The sequence below is a fragment of the Colobus angolensis genome, unplaced genomic scaffold, assembly GCF_000951035.1.
Source record: "Colobus angolensis palliatus isolate OR3802 unplaced genomic scaffold, Cang.pa_1.0 Scaffold299, whole genome shotgun sequence".
NCBI lineage: Eukaryota > Metazoa > Chordata > Mammalia > Primates > Cercopithecidae > Colobus > Colobus angolensis.
In genome coordinates, this window is record NW_012116254.1 from 3,359,029 (window position 1) to 3,379,909 (window position 20,881).

The window sequence follows — 20,881 nt, forward strand, 5'->3', positions numbered from 1 at the left end:
GGAAGCACCACAGGGAGAAGCAAAGGGAATTAATTTCAGGTGTGAAATGACATGTGAACCCCTCTCTGCCTAAGCCCGACTGACTGCCCCAAGCCCAGGCTTGGCTGTGAGAAGTCCCGTCTTCCCAGCAGAAGCCTCAGTGATGCTGGTGTCGGAGGCCACAACTCACTTCTCTCTGCTAAGCTCACCACCTGACACGTCAGTGCTTTCCAGCCCAGAGCCTATGGTTCTGACTGAGGAACACGATACAGCAGGATTCTGCAGGATTCAGAGACATGAGAGGAAGAGGTCTTTATACATAACTCCTGGTTTAAATGGAGCTGAAAATAGGGAGACAGAAGAGGAGGTCAATCGCTAAGCACTTATTGAGTCAATAACATTGGCTTGGAAGCCATAGTGCAAGTGGCTGGTTTATTTCCTTCTCATCAAAAGAACTAACGTAGGATTGAATCTGGGGGCACCAAGACTGCGTGTGTGTCCGAGGATGTGTCTGAAAGGATGTGGTGCTTCTCAGGTGATGTCTCAACCAAGACATAACCCAGGCCTTGCGTTAGATCTCTCTGTGTCACGGAAGAACGTGTCAGGTGGTGTGGCTTGGCTGTTAAGTCCCTGGACCTCTTGAGATCACTTTCTTCACTCGAAGGTCTGGTCACTGGGTTGGCCTCTAAGCTCTGAGATTTAGATAGCAATTCATAGCTGAGTCCTCGATATAAAACTCAGGAACCAAAAGTGCGAATAAAATCTTGACTGTGCTCAAGTGTCCTGTGAAGTGTACTGTCTCTGCCCTGGATTTCATTCTCTGTAGGGCCTTCCTTCAGCTGCAACAAGGGTCTGCAGTTTGTGCTCTGTCTCGGATGACAAAATTGGGTGGAAATGTGCTTTATTCACTTGCAGTCCCCAGGGCCCCTGATCTTGGGGTGTGGTCCAGCAGCATGCTAGCCAGGGCAGGTGGAGGCACTGGGCGGATGCACCGGTGGGGGCCAGGCCAGGAGGCTCAGCACAGAGCTGACTCTGCCCCGGTTCCCAAACCTGCCTCCCCACCCCAGTATCCAAGTACAGAACTGAACTACGGAGGGAGAGACAGTCTGAACGCCAGGTCCCCACGCTGCCCGGTTCGGGACTCCCAGTTCAACCAGGAGGGACAGCAGGAGAGAATGCGCCGCTTGCCGGGCAGCCTGGTGAGCCGCCATCAGCAGCAGCTGCAGGTGCCCGTGTGCACGCGGAGGATGCCTCGGCTGTGCAAGTGCAGGAAGTTGAAGATCTCGGAGGGCATGGCGTGGAAGCCGGGACGCGGCTTGACGTTGTCATAGTAGTGGTGAGTGATGTAGAGGCCCGAGGGGTTCATGGGAAAGGCCCAGAAGCCGAAAAGGTGCACCTCCTCACAGAGCTCCAGCGCCGCGGTGGCCAGAATGAGGCCAGTGCTGATGCGCTTGGCGCGCACGCCCAGGCTGAGCCAGTAGCGCGACACGTTGACCAGGTACTGTGGGTGGAAGTAGTAGACAGCCTGCGGCGACTCGAAGTCGTCCAGCACGTACTTGACGCGGATGGACACGTCGGTGTTGCGCGTGTTGTAGAAGGCGGGCAGCAGCACCGACGCGTTCTCGTACACCTGCAGCACGCGGTAGAACGGCCGCCGCCACTTCTCCAGCTTGTGGAACCTGCGCAGGGCGCGAGTGAGAGGTGAGCGCCCACTCCTTCGTGCCCCCACGCCCCTCGCTTCCCCACTCCTTGCACCCTGGGGCTTTACAAAGGACGGAAGGGTGGCTCAAGCCTGTAATCCCAGCACTTTGGGAGGCCGAGACGGGTGGATCACGAGGTCAGGAGATCGAGACCTTCCTGAGCTACACGGTGAAACCCCGTCTCTACTAAAAAATACAAAAAACTAGCCGGGCGAGATGGCGGGCGCCTGTAGTCCCAGCTACTCGGGAGGCTGAGGCAGGAGAATGGCGTAAACCCGGGAGGCGGAGCTTGCAGTGAGCCGAGATCGCGCCACTGCACTCCAGCCTGGGCGACAGAGCTAGACTCCGTCTCCAAAAAAAAAAAAAACAAAGGACGGAAGGGACTTATAAGGCCACCTGCCTCCTGACACCTCACGCACCTGTGCAGATGAAGATGAGACCTCTCTCAGGGGCAGCAGAGTTTTTGTAAGTGGGTGCAGGAGAGGGCAGTTGGGATCCAAAGGGACAGATATCCAGGGTGTGGCTGCAGGGGGCAGGGCAATGCTGAACCCAAAAGGATGAGGGTGGCCCAAGGGAGGCTCATCAGGGAAGTGGTTGCCGGAGTGGAGGCTTGCTCTGGAGGCCTCACTCCATTCACCTGTACTGTCATCCTCAAGATCCCCAGGAACCAATCCCAAATGCGGCTGCCTGTCCTGGCTCAGAAGCTTCTTCTCCTGCAGCCTCCGTTTATCTCTCACATACTAGTGTGTTGTTTTTAGACACAGGGTCTTGCTCTGTCATGCAGGCTGGAGTGCAGTAGTGCAATCATAGCTCATTGCAGCCTCGAAATCCTGGGCTCAAACAATCCCCCCACCTCAGCCTCCTGAGTAGCTGAGACTACAGGTGTGCATCACAATACTTGGCTATTTTTTTTTTTATTTTAATTTTTTGTAGAGACCAGGGACTTGCGATGTTGCCCAAGCTGGTCTCCAACTCCTGGCCGCAAGCCACACTCTGGCCTCAGCCTCCCAAAGTGCTGTGGTTATAGGCATGAGCCACCATGCCTGGCCCCAGTTTCTTTACATTAAGCAGCCTTCCCTCTTGGGCCGTCTCTCTCATCGCTGAGCACTCCTTCACTCGGTGACTTTTCTGTCTCTTCCCGCCCCTTAAACAGCTGTTCCCTGGGCATCTGATCCAATTCAATGACCCCCTCCTCTCATCTCCCACTGTCCCCTCCTCTTACATGTCCTCTGACCTGGTTGGTGTGACTATGCCCAGGGCTAGTGTTTCAACAATTCCCCCTAAAACCGTCCAGATGAACCCTATAGAGCTCCAGCGCCGCGGTGGCCAGAATGAGGCCGGTGCTGATGTGCTTGGCGCACACCCCCAGGCTGAGCCAGTAGCGCAACACACCGACCATGCACTGCGGGTGGAAGTAGTAGACAGCTTGGGCGACTCAAAGTCATCCAGCATGTACTTGACATGGATGGACACATCCATGTTGTGCGTGTTGTAGAAGGTGGGCAGCAGCACCGATGCATTCTTGTACACCTGCAGCATGCAGTTCATCTGTGAAAGTTCATCTGGAAGGTTTTAGGGGAAGTGTTGAAACCCTAGCCCTGGGCATAGTCACACCAACCAAGTCAGAGGACATGTAAGAGGAGGGGACAGTGGGAGATGAGAAGAGGGGAGCCAGGAGGGGAGCTGAGATCTCAGTGTGAGCTTCTCCCCAGTACCACCTGGACACAGCCAAGTAGGGAGCTGCCCACCCTGGTCACACCCTGGAAAGCTGTCCTGCCCCTCTCTAGGTGAAGGCTGTGTAGACCAGCACTGTCCAAAAGAAATAATGCAGGCCACATATGGAATTTAACCATGTCCGAGTAAGCACATGTGAAAAAATAGAAATGGGTGAAGTTTTTATATTTTCTTTAACCCACTATTTCGAAAATACTATTACTTCAACATGTAATTAATACAAGTTAATTAGACATTATCCTGTTTTTGTATTAAGTCTTTGAAACCCAGTGTGTGTTTTACACTCATAGCCAGCACATCTCCATCTGGACTAGACACACTTCCGGTGCCCAGTAGCTGCATGTGACTATTGGCTACCATTTTGGACAGTGCAGCTCTAGAAAGAGGGCCACTGACCTCTCTGTGATGATGCTGGGGTTCACAGTGACCACATCCGTCTTCACCCCCACATCCATGGTATACTTCTCTGAGATGGGGGGCAGGTTGCACCTGCAGAAGAGAAGAGGCAGCCCAAGGTCGTCAGTCATTCAATAGGTCAGGCTGGGGAAGGCCCAAGGGGAGGGGAGGGATGGTGATCATGTGGGCAGAGGGATGCAACAGCAACCAGCTAGGCGGGTTCTCTGTGGCCAGGTGGTAAGACAGTCGTTCTTCTGCTCCTTATCAGGCACTGGGACAGCCAACAGGCCTTGCTGAAGTTCCAGACACATGGGGCAGATAAACCACCAGATGTAAAATGCAGTTACAAGCTTGGATAGTCCCTGGACCTCTGGAGGATGGGATTATGGCTCTCAGAGGACAGGTGGCAGGGGAGCATCTCCTTTTCTAGAGAGCCAAGACTTCCCTGAGGAAGCAATGCTTGAGCTGAGGTCTGAAGGAGGAAGTGAGCAAAAGTCCTGTGGCAGGAGAAGGGCTAAATAAACATGGGATATATTCAAAGATGTATCTTAGAAATGCAACACATATTGCATGCAAAAGCAAGTCACCACCATTTGTAGAAAGCCCCATAGTAGGAAGAGTAATAGCCCCCAAAGGTGTCCACGTCCTAATCCCTGGAACCTGTGACAATGCAGCCTTACGTGGCAGAAGGGACTCTGCAGCTGCAATTAAGTTTAGGATCTTGAGATGGAGTCATTGCCCTGAGTTATCTGGGGGAGTCCAGTGTCATCACAAGTGTCTTTATAAGAGGTGATATGACAACCAGGGAGAAGAAGAAAATATGTGGCAACAGAATTGGAGTCAGAGAAAGAGACTGGAAGATACTCCACTGTGGGCTCTGCCATGAGCCAAGGAATACAAGGAGCTTCTAGAAGCTGAAAAAGGAAACAGATTCTCCCTGAGAGCCTCCAGAAGGGAATGCAGTTCTGCAGACACCTTGATTTTAGTCCAGTGAGACTTCTGACCTCCACGACTGTAAGATAATAAAATCTGTGTTGTTTAAACCACTAATTTGGTAGTATTTTTTATAGCAGCAATAGGAAACGAATACAGCCCCAAACAAGCATAGTTTAACAATACATTGTTCAGGGGTACATCTACATATGACAAAACAATTTTTAACAATGAGAGAATGATTAAGTACTCAATTCAGGGTAGCGACACCTGTTGGGGGAAACAGAGGTAGAATGAGAAGGAGCACATCAGTTGATACAAAGGCTCGATATAAACATTCAACTTCTAAAATCAAGTGGTTGTTCTACAAATATTCATTTTATTGTTTTGCTTCATACTTAGGTGGTGCAAATATTCTTCACATCAAATACTACATAATGAATGGATGAATAATAAATTTTGAAATAAGCAGGTGTTAGCTGGGTGAACATGGAACTCATGAGCATTCCAGACACAGGTCCTGTGCAAAGGTCCTGTGGTAGATGAGAACATGAAGCACCCAGGAGTGACTGTGGCCTGGTGACTGGAGCACAGGCAAGGTGGGAATGGTACAAGCTGAGGGCAGAGAGGGAAGAAGGGGCCAGACTATAAGGGACGGTGGGCCATGTGAAGAATGCGGCCCTTCATCAAGGGGAAGCCATGGGTTTAAGGAATAACTGTGCAGAAGAACCCTCTATAACAGGACCATGACTTTCACCTACTTTATGATCCAACCACACCCCTGTCTATCAGACCACTATGAAAGGCAGGTTTTATATTATCGCTAAAGATTGAGCGGGGGAGTCAGGGGTGTCTACAGTCAATTGCCATTTTTTTTGAGCATCTGTGGCATGCCAGGAACTTTCATAGGATTATATGAGACATCAATAACCTTGAGTGGCAGATATTAGGCTCCCTGTGTTGCAAATGAGAAACTAGGCATTCAGAGGGTCAAGGCAGGGTGAAGGACGGGCCTGACTCCAAGCCCAGGTCTCGCTCCCAGTACAATAGCATCCATGGACATGCTATTGTGATTTTCAGGGCTAAGAAGTGGAGCGTATAGTGGTTCTGTCCACAGGCTCTGAAGCTGGGGAGCACACGGACATGCCTAGAACAGGATGGAGTCTCAGGGCATCTTCCCATGCACATACAAGCACCCAGCAAGGCTTTGCTGCTGCTGCACTGCTCTGACGATGATGACGACGAGAACGGAAGGGCCCACAGCATTTCCAAAACTAGCAAACACAACTGTGTGCTCTCACAGATCTTAACAGATCTTAGGTGGTGGGACAAGAGACTAGCCCCTTTGAGGGAGATGCTTTACTGTCATATGACTGAGCTAGGGAAATGATGTGATATCACAGAAAGAATGCAAGACCAGAACTATATCCCATTTCTGACTATGACTAGCCCCATGACCCTAGCAAGGAATATCATCCCCTCCCAAAAAATTGTTTTTCATCTGTAAAATGAGAGGAATATTTTTAAATAACATTTTCATTATAATAAAACTTAGTATGTGTTCCGCATTGTTTGAAGATTTTAAACATTAATTCATTTATTCCTCATACTGACCCCAACGGGTAGGTACTATTATCATCCTCATCTTTCATTTTAGGAGATAAAGGTGTAGCGGCTAGGTAACTTATGCAAAGTAACACAACTTTTTCTAACTCAAACCAGGCTCCCCAGCTTCAGAGCCTGTGGACAGAACCACTATACGCTCCACTTCTTAGCCCTGAAAATCACTGAAGTCCATTCTTTCATTCACGCCTTCATTCCTTCATTGAAGACTCATTTTTCTGAGTAGTTATGTTGTACCAATTATATCAGTTACTGTAAACAGAAGTTCTCTGTGTGTTTCCAATCTGCAAGAGTGAGACCACTCAGCGGGTCCCTGGTTATACGGCTGGGTGTTAAAGGCCGCATGAGAGGTGGACACCAGGTTCCGTGGGAGCCCAGAAGAGGGTGCAAGTGGGTTTAGCCAGGGAAGGAGTGGGTGATTCTTGAGCTAAGCTTGGAAGGACAAGTGGCAGTTGGCAAAGCAGGATGCAGGGGCTGGGGAGACAGCATTCCAGCCAGAGGGAACAGGACCTGGAGGGCAGTTGCTGGCATTCACTGGGCTCTAATGGTGTGTCCAGTGCTGGAGGTACTAAGAGTTATACAATCATTATGTCATTTAATCCCAAAACTGATGGAGCTGCTATCCTTATCCCCATTTTGCAGATGAGGAAAACAAGGCCCAGAAGGATGACATGACATTCCTGAGGTCATATGCCTAGCAATGCTGGAGCCTGGATCAAAGTTCAGGGAGACCCCATAGACCTTGGCTTCTCCCCAAAAGACCATCTTGAAAGAGGCTTTCCCTGCCTCCCCTGGCAGGAATGTGGCTGGGCTAAGGATTCAGTGAGGGCCAGAGATTTCAGTGTTGGAGGAAGCTTAACCTTCAATGCTGGACTGGACTAGGCATCCACAGGGAGCACGTGGGCAGACTCCAGATCACAGAGAGAGGTGTGTCTCTCACACTCCACCTGTGACAGCAGGTGACGCAGGGTGTCCAAGTCTTCCTTCTTCTACAGACAGAGGCTGGGGTTGGACATCCAAGAACCCAAAATATGCAGGAGTCCCTTTATTTTAGGACCTCAAATCACACCAAACCTGCTCTACCCTCCCCAACCTGACACCTACTGAGTGGCCCGATGATTGTGGATCCATGCTTCATGTGACCCCACTGCAGACTCAAGTCTCTTTGCTTTAAGCTCTTATTTTCAACCCACCTTCTTCACCCAGGCTAAAGATATAAATGAAGATTCACTAAGAGATAAGAGTGGGGCTTTATGTAAGGAAGAAGTGCAAGGACCAGTCTCTGGCTTAGTTAAAGCCAGGGTGAAGCCAATATTGGTGTCTGCCACAAGGGTGCCCTGGTTCCACCAGTGCTTCTGGAAGGGTAGCACTCACCCAAGAAGATGGTGCCCAGAGGACCTCCGGACACAGCTGCAAGCTCCTGAGTCCTCAGTGCCTTCAAATCTGTGATGCCCTTTGCTCTTAACATAGCTCCCATTGTGCAGATGTGGACACTGAGGACCTGGGAGTTTAACAACTTCCCCAAAGGGTTGGGGCTGGAGAGAAGAAGGGATATCCCAGACCTGAGGGTCTGCAGGGGTGGGGAGTGGGGATTACTTGCTTAAACGGTAGCACTGGGGCACCAGGGAAGAATATGGAGGAGGAGGGCCACGGGGTAGTGGCAAGGGCAGTGCCAGGGTTTCTTTTACCGGAAGACGAAGTCGGCGCTGTTGATCTCCCTCCCGCAGCGGCTGTTCTTCAGGATGCCTCCGTTGCCCACCACAGCACACTTCTTAAACTGGGATCGGTAGTAGGGCATGTCCTGGGGGAGGCAAAGGCAAAGCTGTCAGAGCCAAGCCACCCCCTGCCTCCACCTGCGACTCTCACCTCTGCAAGCACACCTACCCCTGTTAGCTCCTGGCCCCAAGAGGCAGCCTTGTGGGGAATGTGGGAGGAAAGCGGCTTTCCACTTTACAGATGGGTAGAGTGATCGAGAGTCTTTGTTACTATTAGATGGCCCCAAAGGCCACTCCCATCCCTGATGCCCAGGGCCTGCTGGGCAGCTTTCCTCCTGGCACACAGCAACTGGCAGTCCTGCACGAAATGGGCCAGGCCTGCAGCCTGTGCTTCAGGTGGGACCAGCAGCCAGGTGGGGTCTCGTGGAGAATCACGCTGCCCTGGGACCATCAGGAATCAAGCTAAATTTAAGGGGGACTTCTGTGGGAGACTGTCCTTATTCATGGTCCATTTTCTCTGGATGGACAGGCCCAGTGAGCAGGAAAACAGGGGCATCTCACAGCCAGTGGGTGAGTAAACTGCACTATTAGACTTGTACAAGAGAAAGGAAAAAAAAAAAAAACCAGTCATTTTCAGAAAAATCATCAAAAGTTTATTATGTTCTATATGGGTGTTTCCTAAACTTCTGTAAGTTAAGAACTACCTGGGATACTTTCTGAAAATATAAATTTCTGGGCTCCATCCCAGCACCATAGAATCAGAGTCTCACAGATAGGAGGCTGGGAAGCTGAATTTTTTACAAACACAAAGAGACACTTATATTTAGGGAAGTTCAGGAAATGTGATTCTATGTCGCATTGCTTTAATTCAGGGACAAGCGAACTACATACACCCCATGGGCCACATCTGGCTTACCGTCTGTTTTTGTGTAACTTGCAAGCCAGGAATGCAGTGGTTGGAAACAACCCAAAGAAGAAACGATTTTGTGATACATGAAAACTATGTAAAATTCGAATTTTGGCATCTAATACGATTGAAAGTGTTACTGGAACATAGCTACTCTCATCTGTTTACTCATGTCTGTGGCTGCTTTGTGCTAGAATGATAGAGGTGAGTAGCAGTGACAGAGAGACTATGAACTGCAAATCCTAAAACAGTTACTGCCTGGCGCATTCTGGAGACTGTCTGGTGAGCCCTGCTGTCTGTCCCTGGGCTTCAGCGGTCCATACCCCGGCTCTCCTTGGATCTGTATGTCATACTAAGTTGTGTTACACCCACTGGCATTACCTGAGTGAGATGCAAGTCACCTGCTGTCACCAGCCTCACAGGCCTTGTAAGACCCACCTTGTAAAGGTGGCTCAATACCATCCTCCCTTAGGGCCACAGTGAATGAGAACACATTTGTCCTCCCCTACATCCCCAGAATGCATGAGTCTTACCTATACACTCTGGTACCAGTCACAGAATGCAGGGAACTCTGGGCTTTGTTTCACACTCAGCCAAGAAGCAAGGCAGCCAAGGCCTTCAGATTTCATCCAAAAAGACCTCCACATGCCCCCACTCAGAATTTCTATAAACTACATTCACTAAGTGCTGTCCTGGGCCCAGAGCTCTCCTGGATGTGGTTATGAACACACCCATGCAACCTTCCTCCTCTTCAGAGTCCATACACCACCACACCTGGGTAATTGCCACAACTGGCTGAAAGTGCAGGTTCCAGCGCCCCTTCTCTGACAGTAGTGCAGTGAGTCTGCACCAACAGTCAGTCCAGGTGATTGCAGGTGCGCAGCATCGGTGATCTGAACATTTCACGTCTGTGGCTCACTCACTGCGGTCCTCAATGGCCAAGGTCAGTGAACTAAACCATTCAGGTCTATGGCTCACTCATTTTGTGGTCCTCCATGACCAGGGAGCCACCATGCCAGCCCTGTACCGCCTACCTCCAGAATTCTGTTATGTGAAAGGAAAAAAATAAATATCTATCTTGATTAAGTCTCTGATATTTTAGATGTTCTGTTATAATCAGCCAAATCTATTCATAGTCCAAACCCTGGTGTTACAAATAAGAAGACTGAAGTTTTGAAAGACAAAATATCTGCCCACGGTCATCCAGTGAGCTGAACCTTTCAGAGTCTAGATCTGCACTGGGTGGTTCTTTCTTGTGCTCACAGCCTCTGCATGTGTTTCTGCTCTTGTGCCTACCTCAGGTGGGGGACAAATGTGTCGTCATTCTCTCCCATATCTGCAGGATATCCTCTACAAGTAATGCAATACCCAGAATTTTCTAGTCACTTTCTCGCCAAAAGTCACTCAAATCATAGCCAGTTGGCATTCATGGTTCTCAGAACCCCCAAAGAAACCCAGAGGGTGGGCTACTGCACCTCAGACAACTGGTCAACCAGGACCAAGACGACTGAGTCCAGAGGACAGTGAGTGAGTCATGAAAAACCCCAGGGACATTGCCACGGAGGGCTACAGGGGCCGGCTCCCTCGCCTCACCCAGACCGCCCCTGCCCAAAGCAGCACCTTGGGAAACATGCGGAAAATCTCCTGGTTGATGTGATAGATGCCGCTGGTGTCCACCTCATACTTGAGCTTTGTCCCCAGGGGAGTGTTCTTCTGGGTAGTGAAGAGAAAGGCAGGGGCGTTGCAGCACCTGGACAGAGTGGACCTGCCAGGCAGGGAGACAGGCAGGAAAGACATGATGCAGGGCAGAGCACAGCCTCATGAAGTACAGAGGGGTGGAGCTGAGGCCTCTCCTGCCCACCCATCCCCACGCTCACCCCCACCCTGCATGGAGCCGAGGCCTCTCCTGCCCACTCATTCCCAGGCTCGCACCCACCCTGCACCTCTGCTCATGCTGTCCCCTCCCTTTTCAACGCCTCTCCCAAGGCCCCTGAGGCCAGGTTTCTTTCCATGAAGCCCCACCCAGCTGCCCCTGTCTGCACTGACGGAACTCCTCCATGGAGCCCAAGTCCTGGCCACTAACAGAGGGTGAGGAGGAGCTTTCTGAAGAGCTCCAAGCCAGGCCTGGCATGGAAACTTGGGTTGCAGTCCTGGTGTCAAGAGGCCTGGATTCTTGCTTCTGCTCTGCCCCGACCAGTTGTGAGGCTACTGGAAGGTGTCTCTCTCTCTCTGGGCCCTACTTTCTTCATGCAGGCTTGGCTCTTCTACCTCTAATCCTGTGTAATTTGTGATTGCAGCTTGCCAAAGCAAGAAAGGTTTTATAATTTTTTTTTTTTTTTTTTGAGACAGGGTCTTACTCTGATGCCCAGGTTGGAGTGCAATGGTGCGATCTCTGCTCACTGCAATCTCCACCTTCCGGGTTCAAGCGATTCTCCTGCCACAGCCTCCCAAGTAGCTGGGATTACAGGCATGCACCACCATGCCCAACTAATTTTTTTTTTTTTTTTTTTAGTAAAGTCAGGGTTTCTCCATGTTGGCCAGGCTGGTCTCGAACTCCTGACCTCAGGTGATCTACCTGCTTCAGCCTCTCAGCCTCCCAAAGTGCTGGGATTACAGGTGTGAGCCATCATGCCCAGCCTATAATTTTTTTTTTTTTTTTTTTATTTCATCTCTTGCAGGTACTTCACTGGGAAGCCCAGCTGGCTCCCAGTCACAGAGAGCAGAATTTCCTGTAGAGAGCTGGGTTTCAGAATGTAACTTAAGGCTTCCCAGAGAGGAGGCCAAAGGCCTGGCAAGGCAGGGCCATGGGTTGGCATTACAAACCAGCATCTGGGCCTTTTAGCTTTGCTAGTTCAGAAGCTCAGTCTTGTCAGCCTACTGAAGAGCACTCCTATTGAGGGAGACTTACTCACACTAACCAAGCTCATGAGCGATGGATATACAAACCAGAATGTCAGCGTGCCTATTTGCAGGCAGCAGGGTGGGAGAAGGCCTCAGTTACAGGATTCCTTTCCTGTAACTGGAATGCTCATGCCTGCCTTCTAACACCCACCTGCCACTCCCTCATGGCACCAGGTTCCTGCCAGCCTGAATGAAGCATCTCATCATTGTTTCATGAGCTTGAAATGAGAGCAAAGGGAGGCAATGACCAGCCTGGAAGGTTTTCTCACTTAGAGCATGGCAAAGCCTGATGTCACTGCCATTTCTCACACCTGAAACTGCTCCACACCCCTCATGCCCAGAGCTCCACCCCTGCACTGTGCTGTCTTGTCCCTGCCAAAGGCTCCCACACTCATCCCTGTTTTTCTCTTGCCACATAATTTCCCTGTTGCTTCATGTTTCCTGAGATATGTGAGTCCCACTGCTGAGACTTTTTTTTTTTTAGATGGAGTCTCGCTCTGTCGCCCAGGCTGGAGTGCATTGGCGTGATCTCCGCTCACTGCAACCTCCACCTCCCGGGTTCAAGCGATTATCCTGCCTCAGCCTTCCAAGTAGCTGGGACTACAGGCGTGCAGCACCACGCCTGGCTAATTTCTTTGTATTTTTAGTACAGACAGGGTTTCACCATGTTGGCCAGGCTGATCTCGAACTCCTGACTTTGTGATCCGCCCACCTCGGCCTCCCAAAGTGCTGGGATTATAGGCATAAGCCACCGCGCCTGGTCTACTGCTGAGACTTCTATTCTGTCCTAAGCCTGGACAACAGGCTTTTGCCTCTCACTGAACTGGTCCAGACTGAGTGTTTTATCAGCCATACTCTCAGCGTGCCAGGTCTCACTCGCCCCCAGGGGCACCTCTGTGCAGTGTGCACGGTAACGTTTCTAAGGGGCCAATTGGCAGCACAGATTATGGATCTATTCTCTACTCTCCCAGCACTTTGCTCAAGCTCATGTTCTGTTTTTTATGATAGGTGAGTCTCTGCAAACTACTGCCAGGCCTTTGCTGGGTCTCTGTAGTCTCCCAGAGGCCTCTGGCACCTGATCTTCAAGTGTTATCACTTTAAACATTCACATTTCTGAAAATGTGCCTCTTAAAACTACTACTCTACCTCTAGATTTCATCTGGAGCTGCAGCAAATTGGAACAAACGATTTATAAAGAAAAAGCTTAGTCATCTTTGCTTTTCACAATCTCTCATGCAGGACTCCTTCATGCTTAGAGCTCCTCAGTACATTTAAACTTGGACCTGAGTGCTGAAATCCAGTACAGACACAAATTGCCAGATCACATCAACTCCATAAAATAAGGTCTACCTGCACTAAAATAATCCCATAAGCTCATAGAATTTTAGAGATGGAGAAGACCCTAAAGTTTACTATCCATCAAAAAGAATTTTTGGATATCTATTATGTGCTGAGTTCCCACAGGAGAACTTTAAGATCCAGCTCTTACCTCTCTGGGAGTTTATGATCTGCTCATTTTGGTTAGACAGCATTTATAAAATAATCTGCAGCAGGGCTCATATGTCTCGTGGAGGCTGGAAGAACTCAAGCGCTCTGAGAAGGAGAGAAGTCACTGGGTCAGAGTGGCTGCCCCAGGACAGGGGAGGTGAGGACTAGGAGGCCATAGAGAACGCGTAATGCGCCTTCACACAGGCCTGCCAGAGACCAGTGGCACATGCTTCCCTGCTAATAGCCTCAGTGAACCTCAGCTGTGTACTGGAGATGGCACCACCAACCTCGCAAGGCTGCTGCAAGGACTGAGGGAGAGAAGGTGGAAGACGGCACCTGGGCAAGGTGCCCGCCTCAGCCTGCATGTTGAATCAGTCCCCCACACTGCCCAGATTCCTCAGCCCAGTCAGGGCCTGCTCTAGGGAAGATGCCCACTGAGAGCTGGGCCTTGCAGGATGACGGAGACTGGAAGAGGTGGCAGTGAGGAGAACCACACAAGGAGAAGGGAGGACAGACGAATCATAGATACTTGAACTGGTTGGCCTCAGAGATGTTCATCGCCCATTTGCACATCTGGAGGCTCTTCCACCTGTCGAACAGCTCTGACTGCTTCACCCTTGGGAGTAGAGGACAGAAGAGTACGTGAGCGGGGCAGGTAGGACAGAGTGCGATCATTCCCAGAAATGCTCCCTCCTGATCTCCCACAGCCGAGTCCAGTTCCAGGGCTGGCCCTTGGCATTGACCATGTTTTCTTTTCTTTTCTTTTTTCTTTTTTCTTTTTTTTGAGACAGGGTCTCACTCTGTTGTTCAGGCCAGAGTGCAATCATGCAATCTCAGCTCACTGCAACCTCCACCTCTGGGGTTCAAGTGATTCTCGTGCCTCAGCCTACCAAGTAGCTGGGACTACAGGTACGCCACCATGCCTAGCTAATTTTTGTACTTTCTGGTAGCAATGGGGTTTCACCATGTTGGCCAGGCTGGTTTCGAACTCCTGACCTCAAGGGATCCTCCCACCTCGGTCTCCCAAAGTGCTGGGATTACAGGTGTGAGCCACCGTGCCCAGCTGGTATTTTCTTATTTTCTATATTTCTGATGCTCTGGCACCTGGTGCCTTGCTAATTCCTAGTCAGCAAACAACTGTCCTGCAAGCATGCCTTTCATGTGCAAACCAACCAATCAGAGCCCACACCCTCAACCTCCTCACTGACAGGACACCATCCCCCTCCTCCCACCCCCTACCCTAACCACCCCAGGGCCAGGTATCAGACAACCAGAGGCAGTCCCTATGCCTCAGAGCCTGCCAGAATTATTCACACTAGCCAGTCCTAAACCTGGCTACCCTGCCGACCCTGCCTTGTCCATTCCTTCCCGCGAAAACCTCAATAGTCTCACCCACGCTTTGCCCTCACTGCTGCCTCCTGACTGGCCCTGGGGCTGCCCTGCAGGGCGTGCCTCCTGTTTCTATGGCTCTGTGAGTATAACGTCTTACTTCATGATGGTCATTTTCATGTCCGTGTGTCCCACCATAACTGATTAAAACAAATCTCAGAAACTTTGAAACCTTCTTCCTCACATGCCCACCCCCGAGGGCCTGCGTAGTTCTCTTGGGAACATCTGTCTATAAAGGGAGTCAGACCCCAGTGGAACATCCATCAAACACCCACACAGTTCAGCACTCAGTAGGGCTCATGAGCAGGGTATGCCCTTCTCTTTCTCCCTTCTCAAGGGCAGATCACGGTTTCCAAATGACAGAAAAGATGAGATGAGAAACCTGAGACTGCCCCTTCTCCCTGAACAACCCTCCGCCAGGCTTTATGCTGACTGGCACTTAAACATCTCAGCATCATGACATTCTAAAGCACTCTCAGGAAAGGGAATGTCTAAACCACATAGCATTCTCCCTTTGACCGAAACCTGCAAAAAGAACTCATTTTTAATTTACACATTTACATTGACTAATTTATAATTATGCATACATATAATTGTTTCAGTGCCATATCCCCAGCTTCTAGAACAGTGCTTAGCAAAATATAGATACTTGATAAATATTTATTAATTGAACGACTGAGCCAAATCAAAAATACAAATTTCCACAAACACTAAGTAACCAATATGAGATCCTCATGCACATTAACCTCAAATAGTCGCTCACCCTTCTTACCGGTTTCTCTCCTCTTTCAGCAGTGCCTAATCTCAGAGCTATGTCCACATTCCCAAGCCCTCTCTGCCACAGATACGCTTTAGCATCTCTGTTACCTATCCCTATGTTTAGTTACCCCTTCCCCATTTCAATTAAGAAATTGTTTCTTGCATCCTGCCCAATTCCTTCCTCCTTTAACTCACTGTTGGTTTTGCGGGCAATTCTCCTATTCTACAGAAATGTCCAGAATTCTCTAGGATCCCTGCCATTGAAGATTCCAGTGAGGCTCTGGCCTGGTGAGAGTCGTGAGATCCAGAAAGATCCAGGAAGCTCCCCAAGCCAGGCCAGCACCCACTCCTTCTTAAGTAAAGGATCACAAGACCCATTATACAATTGGGCGAGCCCTTCCTGATGAACTCTAGATCTTCGGCAAAGAATTATGCACCTTTTTTTTTTTTTTTTTTTTTAAGGGGATCCTATGGTCAAATACTGTTGGGGAAAGCTGAGCTAAATAAAGTTAAATGCTTTTCTTTACTGCAAGACATCTCAGATACCTTAATATGTTCTCATATATTATGAATATCCAAGAAAAGTATTGGATCATGGGATCCTTTTTCCATTGAGTAGTTCGAAAGATTGTAATTCTACAGTAAAACTGTGAAAAGTAGACAGATCATACACTCCTTAAAGGCAGCACCATGATTTATCTCTCTTGATCATGCACAGTCACCACTTCAGGGCCAGGCATTCTGTAGTTGTTTGGGGTCACCTGCCTGTGGACCACTAAGAAGCTCATTAGTCTTGGGTGCTGGTGTAGAAAGGAGCCCTTCAAAGGAAGCTGTCCTGGTTTGATCATAAATGGGAACTCTCAGCCTTCAGGAGCTGAGTGTTACCAAGAAACTACTATCACTATGGCTCTTACCCTGGGGTGCAATGAAGGGCTAAAGGAAGTGCCTGTACCCCCTGATTTTGTTATAGGCAAACTCCATGTCTATCCACCCATGTGCATATCTTTGGGGAGAATCTGAAGCTTTCTTCAGGTTCCTACAGGGGTCCATTATTTAAAAAAAAAAAAAAAAAAAAACAAATACCCACTTTAAAAACCCTTTTTAGGCTGGGAACAGTGGCTCACACCTGTAATCCCAGCATTTTGGGAGGCCGAGGCAGGCAGATCACCTGAGGTCAGGAGTTTGAGACCAGCCTGGCCAACATGGTGAAACCCTGTCTCCACTAAAAATACAAAAATTAGCCGGGCATGGCAGTGTGTGCCTGTAATCCCAGCTAGTCAGGAGGCTGAGGCAGAAGAATTGCTTGAACCCAGGAGGCGGAGGTTGCAGTGAGCCGAGATTATGCTATTGCACTCCAGCCTGGGTGACAGAGCAAGACTCCATCTCAAAAGAAAAAAAAAGCCCTTTTTAAAAAAGGGTTCATTTTGCAGAGGCGAGTCCCTGTGTTTAATCAGAGGTGTCTTCAAACAAGGCAAGCCTCCCCTACGGGAAGAATCAATGGCTGGTGGGGCAGGGGTGATTGCAGGAAAAGTCATGGAAAATAGTAACTAAATACATGGATTTTGGAACTAGTGGGACTTGGGCTAAGACCCAAGTCTTAGTTCAGATACCTGCTAACTATGAGGCCTCAGGCTGGTTATTTAACCTCTCTGAGCCTCAGTTTTCTCATTTATAAAATGGGTGTAATAATAGTCTCTTGCCCTCCCAGATTTGTTAAAATAATTAAATAAGATGATGTGATAAAAGACTAGGCATGGCACCTGACACACAGAAAGCATCCAGTAAGTATAAGTTATTAGTATTGTTAAACTGAACTGCCTTGACTGTGCTCACTCCCAGCCCCCTATACTTTCCACTTTTGTAAAATCCATGAACTATCATGACTGCTGATCTTCCCCACTAGACAGTAAATACCATGGGGGCAGGGGATCAAGCCTGCACTCATCACTGTAACTCAAGTGCTAAGGCACATAGCAGATGCATGGTAAATATTTGTTGAGTATACCAATAAGTTAATGAATTAATTGAAACATCTGAGTTCAAATCAAGTCTCACTATTTGTTGAGTATCTCCACATGGCAGGAACTAGAAATACAGTAGTGAACAAAACAACCCCTTGGTTCCATGGAGCTTACATATCAGCTGGGGAGGAAAATGGAAAATAAATAAATAATGCCTTGCCAGGAAGTGGCAAGTGCTGGGAAGGAAAGTGAAGCAAGGTAAATGGACGGGGAAGTGACTGTTTCAGATTGAATGATCAGGGAAGGCTTTCCTGAGGAGGAGAGCCTTGCACAGAGACCTGAAATGACACAGGAGCGAGCTGTGCAAATATCTGGGAAAAGTGTATTCCAGGCAGAGAGAATAGTGAGTGCAAAGGCCCTGGTACAGGAACCAGCCTGGCAGCTTTCCTCCTCCCACCCTGGCTGACAGAAGGCAAACCTTCCTTCTAGCTTTCCCAAACCTCCCCTCTCAGGAGCTCACAGGGTATGAGGGAGTGGTGCCATCATACAGCAACACCCTGGCTCACCCAATGCCCCCTGCCCCTCCCCACTCTCTGCAACCCACAGGCCCCTAGAGCAGCACCCTATATGGCCACTGCTTCAAATGCCTTCTGGAAACACAGCCCTGGCAACACTCTAGGCAGGGTTCCAAGTTTTACTGTTACCAGTGTCTGGGCCCTACTCTCTCTGCCTCCAATGCCCTCATCACACCCTGGACCAAGGTCAGGGCCTGGACATCCAGTCTTGAATCCTGGCTCCATCCCAATCTTGCAATGTAACCTCGGGCAAGTCATTTAATTTCGCTGAGACTCAGCTGTTTTTTCTGTAAGATGGATATAATGGCTGGCTGCTGCCCTTCCAATCTCAAAGGTTGTCAGAGAGCTCAAATGGAATAATACGTGTAAAAAGATTTTACAAATTGCTTTACAAATGCAGAGATTATCTTTACTTTAAAGATGAAGGGTTGACCCCAGGCACTTCTCTCCTTTCTCCCAAGACACCACTAACATTCCAGAAGAGGAATAAAAAAAGGTACAAGCCCACAGATGAATAGAATGACAGGGAAGGGCATCTCAGTGGAAGAGAAATTTCAACAAGTGTATGGAAGTACAAGGGAGTGGCACAAGGATAGGATGACACAGCCCAAAGTACCTAGAGCCAATCTGCACATGGAAAATTCTAAGAGGTGGGTGGAGGATGGGGAGGGAGCACGGCCCTAAAAATGAGACTCAGTTGTGAGTCTGTAAGCAGAGCCATCAAGCCTACACTCCCCCTACCCCACCAAAAACCATGGTAGCCAAATGCTTAATGTCCAGCAGAGGGGGAGGAGAGATGGAATCAGACTATGAGTTCCTCTGTTGAAAAAAAAAAAAAAAAGTTATCATTTGCAGTTAAAAGATCTGGCTGTTCTAGCAACAAAAGGGCCAGGAGCATCATGAACAACTTCAGACACAGAACTCCTATCAGTTTTCATTTCAAGGTTAAATATGGATAGACAGCCAAGGGTCACCTGGTCAACCTGAAGTGAGACCAAGATAATCCATCAGATAAAATGACCACAAAGACAACTATTGGAGGGACAAAATAGAACTTAAAAATATTCTACTTAGGGTACAAAGAAAGACTTCTTGTGGGGGAGGGGTTCACCAGAAGAGCTGGAAGATGAAGTCAAGGGATTTTCCGTGGAAGCAAAAAGAGGAGTGAAAAAAGATAAAATTACAAGATATGACCAGCCTGAGCAATGTAACAAGATCTTATCTCTACAAACAAATGTTTGAAAAACATTAGCCAGGTGTGGTTTCATGTGCCTATAGTCCCAGCTACTCAGGAGGCTGAGGCAGGAGGATTGCTTGAGGCCAGGAGTTCAAGGCTGCAGTGAGCTATGATCACACCACTGCATTCCAGCCTGGTTGACAGAGCAAGACCTTATCTCAACAACAATAAAAAGATATGAGTACTAGAGGTACAGTCCAGAAGTATAGGATTCTTAGATTGTAGAGAAAAATAAGAAGGAATATAAAAAGATTTGAGAGAAAGTTGAAGAGTCTGGACACAAACTCCAAATGAAAAGGTTCCACATTTCAGAACTGTAAAGATTCCAGAGAAAAAAAACCAGATACTTCCGGAGAAACAGCCATTCTCATGCTTCTCATGTATCCCTGGATGCTAAAAGATGGTAGTGAAGGTCTTCAACATCCTAAGAGAAAATGATTTTCACCTAAAATACCAACCCACCAGACCAGCAATCAAACCAACAATCCCACAACCCAACACACCAACAATCAAACCAACAATCCCACAACCCAACACACCAACAATCAAGCCAACAACCCAACAACCCACCACACCAACAATGAAAACAATAATCCAATAATTCATCACACCAACAATCAAAACAACAACCCAACAATACATAACACCAATCAAACCAACAACCCAACAACCCACCACACCAACAATCAAAACAACCCAACAATCCACCACACCAACAATCAAAACAATAATCCAATAACTCATCACACCAACAATCAAAACAACCCAACAACCCACCACACTAACAATCCAAACAACAACCCAACAATACATAACACCAATCAAACCAACAACCCAACAATCCACCACACCAACAACCCAACAACCCACTACAACAATAATTAAAACAACAACAATCCCACAACCCACCACACCAACAATTAAACCAACGATCCAACAACCCACCACACCAACAAGCCAAACAAGCCAACAACCCAACAACCCACCACACCAACAATCCAAACAACCTAACAACCCAACACACCAACAATCAGGTAAAAGGGAAGAATCCAGTCATTTAGACACAAAAGAACTCAAAACCTTACCTCCCACCTGTCACTTCTTGGTATTTACTTGAGAACGGGTGGAAGTAAAAGGAAGAAGTAAACACAAAAGAAGCTATAGGTTCTAAGCAAAGGTGAATCCAACCTCAGAAGGCAGAGAAAGGAAGCCTCAAAACAACAGCCACATGACCCAGCAAGAGGGTCATGAAAGTTGATGGAGGTCTGGTGCCTCCCTGGCCTTCAGTGAACAATATCTACATCATCCCAGTAATGGAAAACACTATTTGCTATTCTTCAAATTTTAGAGTCAATCTCTAGAAAAAGTCTCAAAAAGGGCTTGGTATGGTTTACAAATAGAAGACAAACGTTACCAGCTTTGTCATTTTAAAAGTCAACCCATGCATGACTGAAGCCATAGGCTGGAGGGGGAAATGCAGAGTAGGAATAATTTAAATATCTTTATCTTACACAGTGCAGGATCAAGAGATACTGTTGATATTTGGTAGAACAAGAAATTGATTACTTAGATAATCTATAGACA

The 20,881-nt window shown here is 48.4% G+C and overlaps 1 protein-coding gene across 3 annotated transcripts in view; it reads right to left on the reverse strand.

The window, feature by feature from the left end:
- Positions 1 to 273: 273 nt before the first annotated feature.
- The window catches only part of ST8SIA5 (ST8 alpha-N-acetyl-neuraminide alpha-2,8-sialyltransferase 5), an 89,542-nt gene continuing 68,934 nt past the window's right edge, over positions 274 to 20,881 (reverse strand). For all 3 annotated transcript variants that reach the window (XM_011949350.1, XM_011949351.1, XM_011949349.1), the window contains 5 exons: positions 13,906 to 13,992; positions 10,608 to 10,752; positions 8,054 to 8,166; positions 3,810 to 3,902; positions 274 to 1,658 (listed from right to left, as the gene is read on the reverse strand). In XM_011949350.1, the coding sequence (XP_011804740.1) occupies positions 1,190 to 1,658; positions 3,810 to 3,902; positions 8,054 to 8,166; positions 10,608 to 10,752; positions 13,906 to 13,992 (907 nt within the window). In that variant the 3' untranslated portion in view covers positions 274 to 1,189. The remainder of the gene's footprint in view (positions 1,659 to 3,809; positions 3,903 to 8,053; positions 8,167 to 10,607; positions 10,753 to 13,905; positions 13,993 to 20,881) is intronic.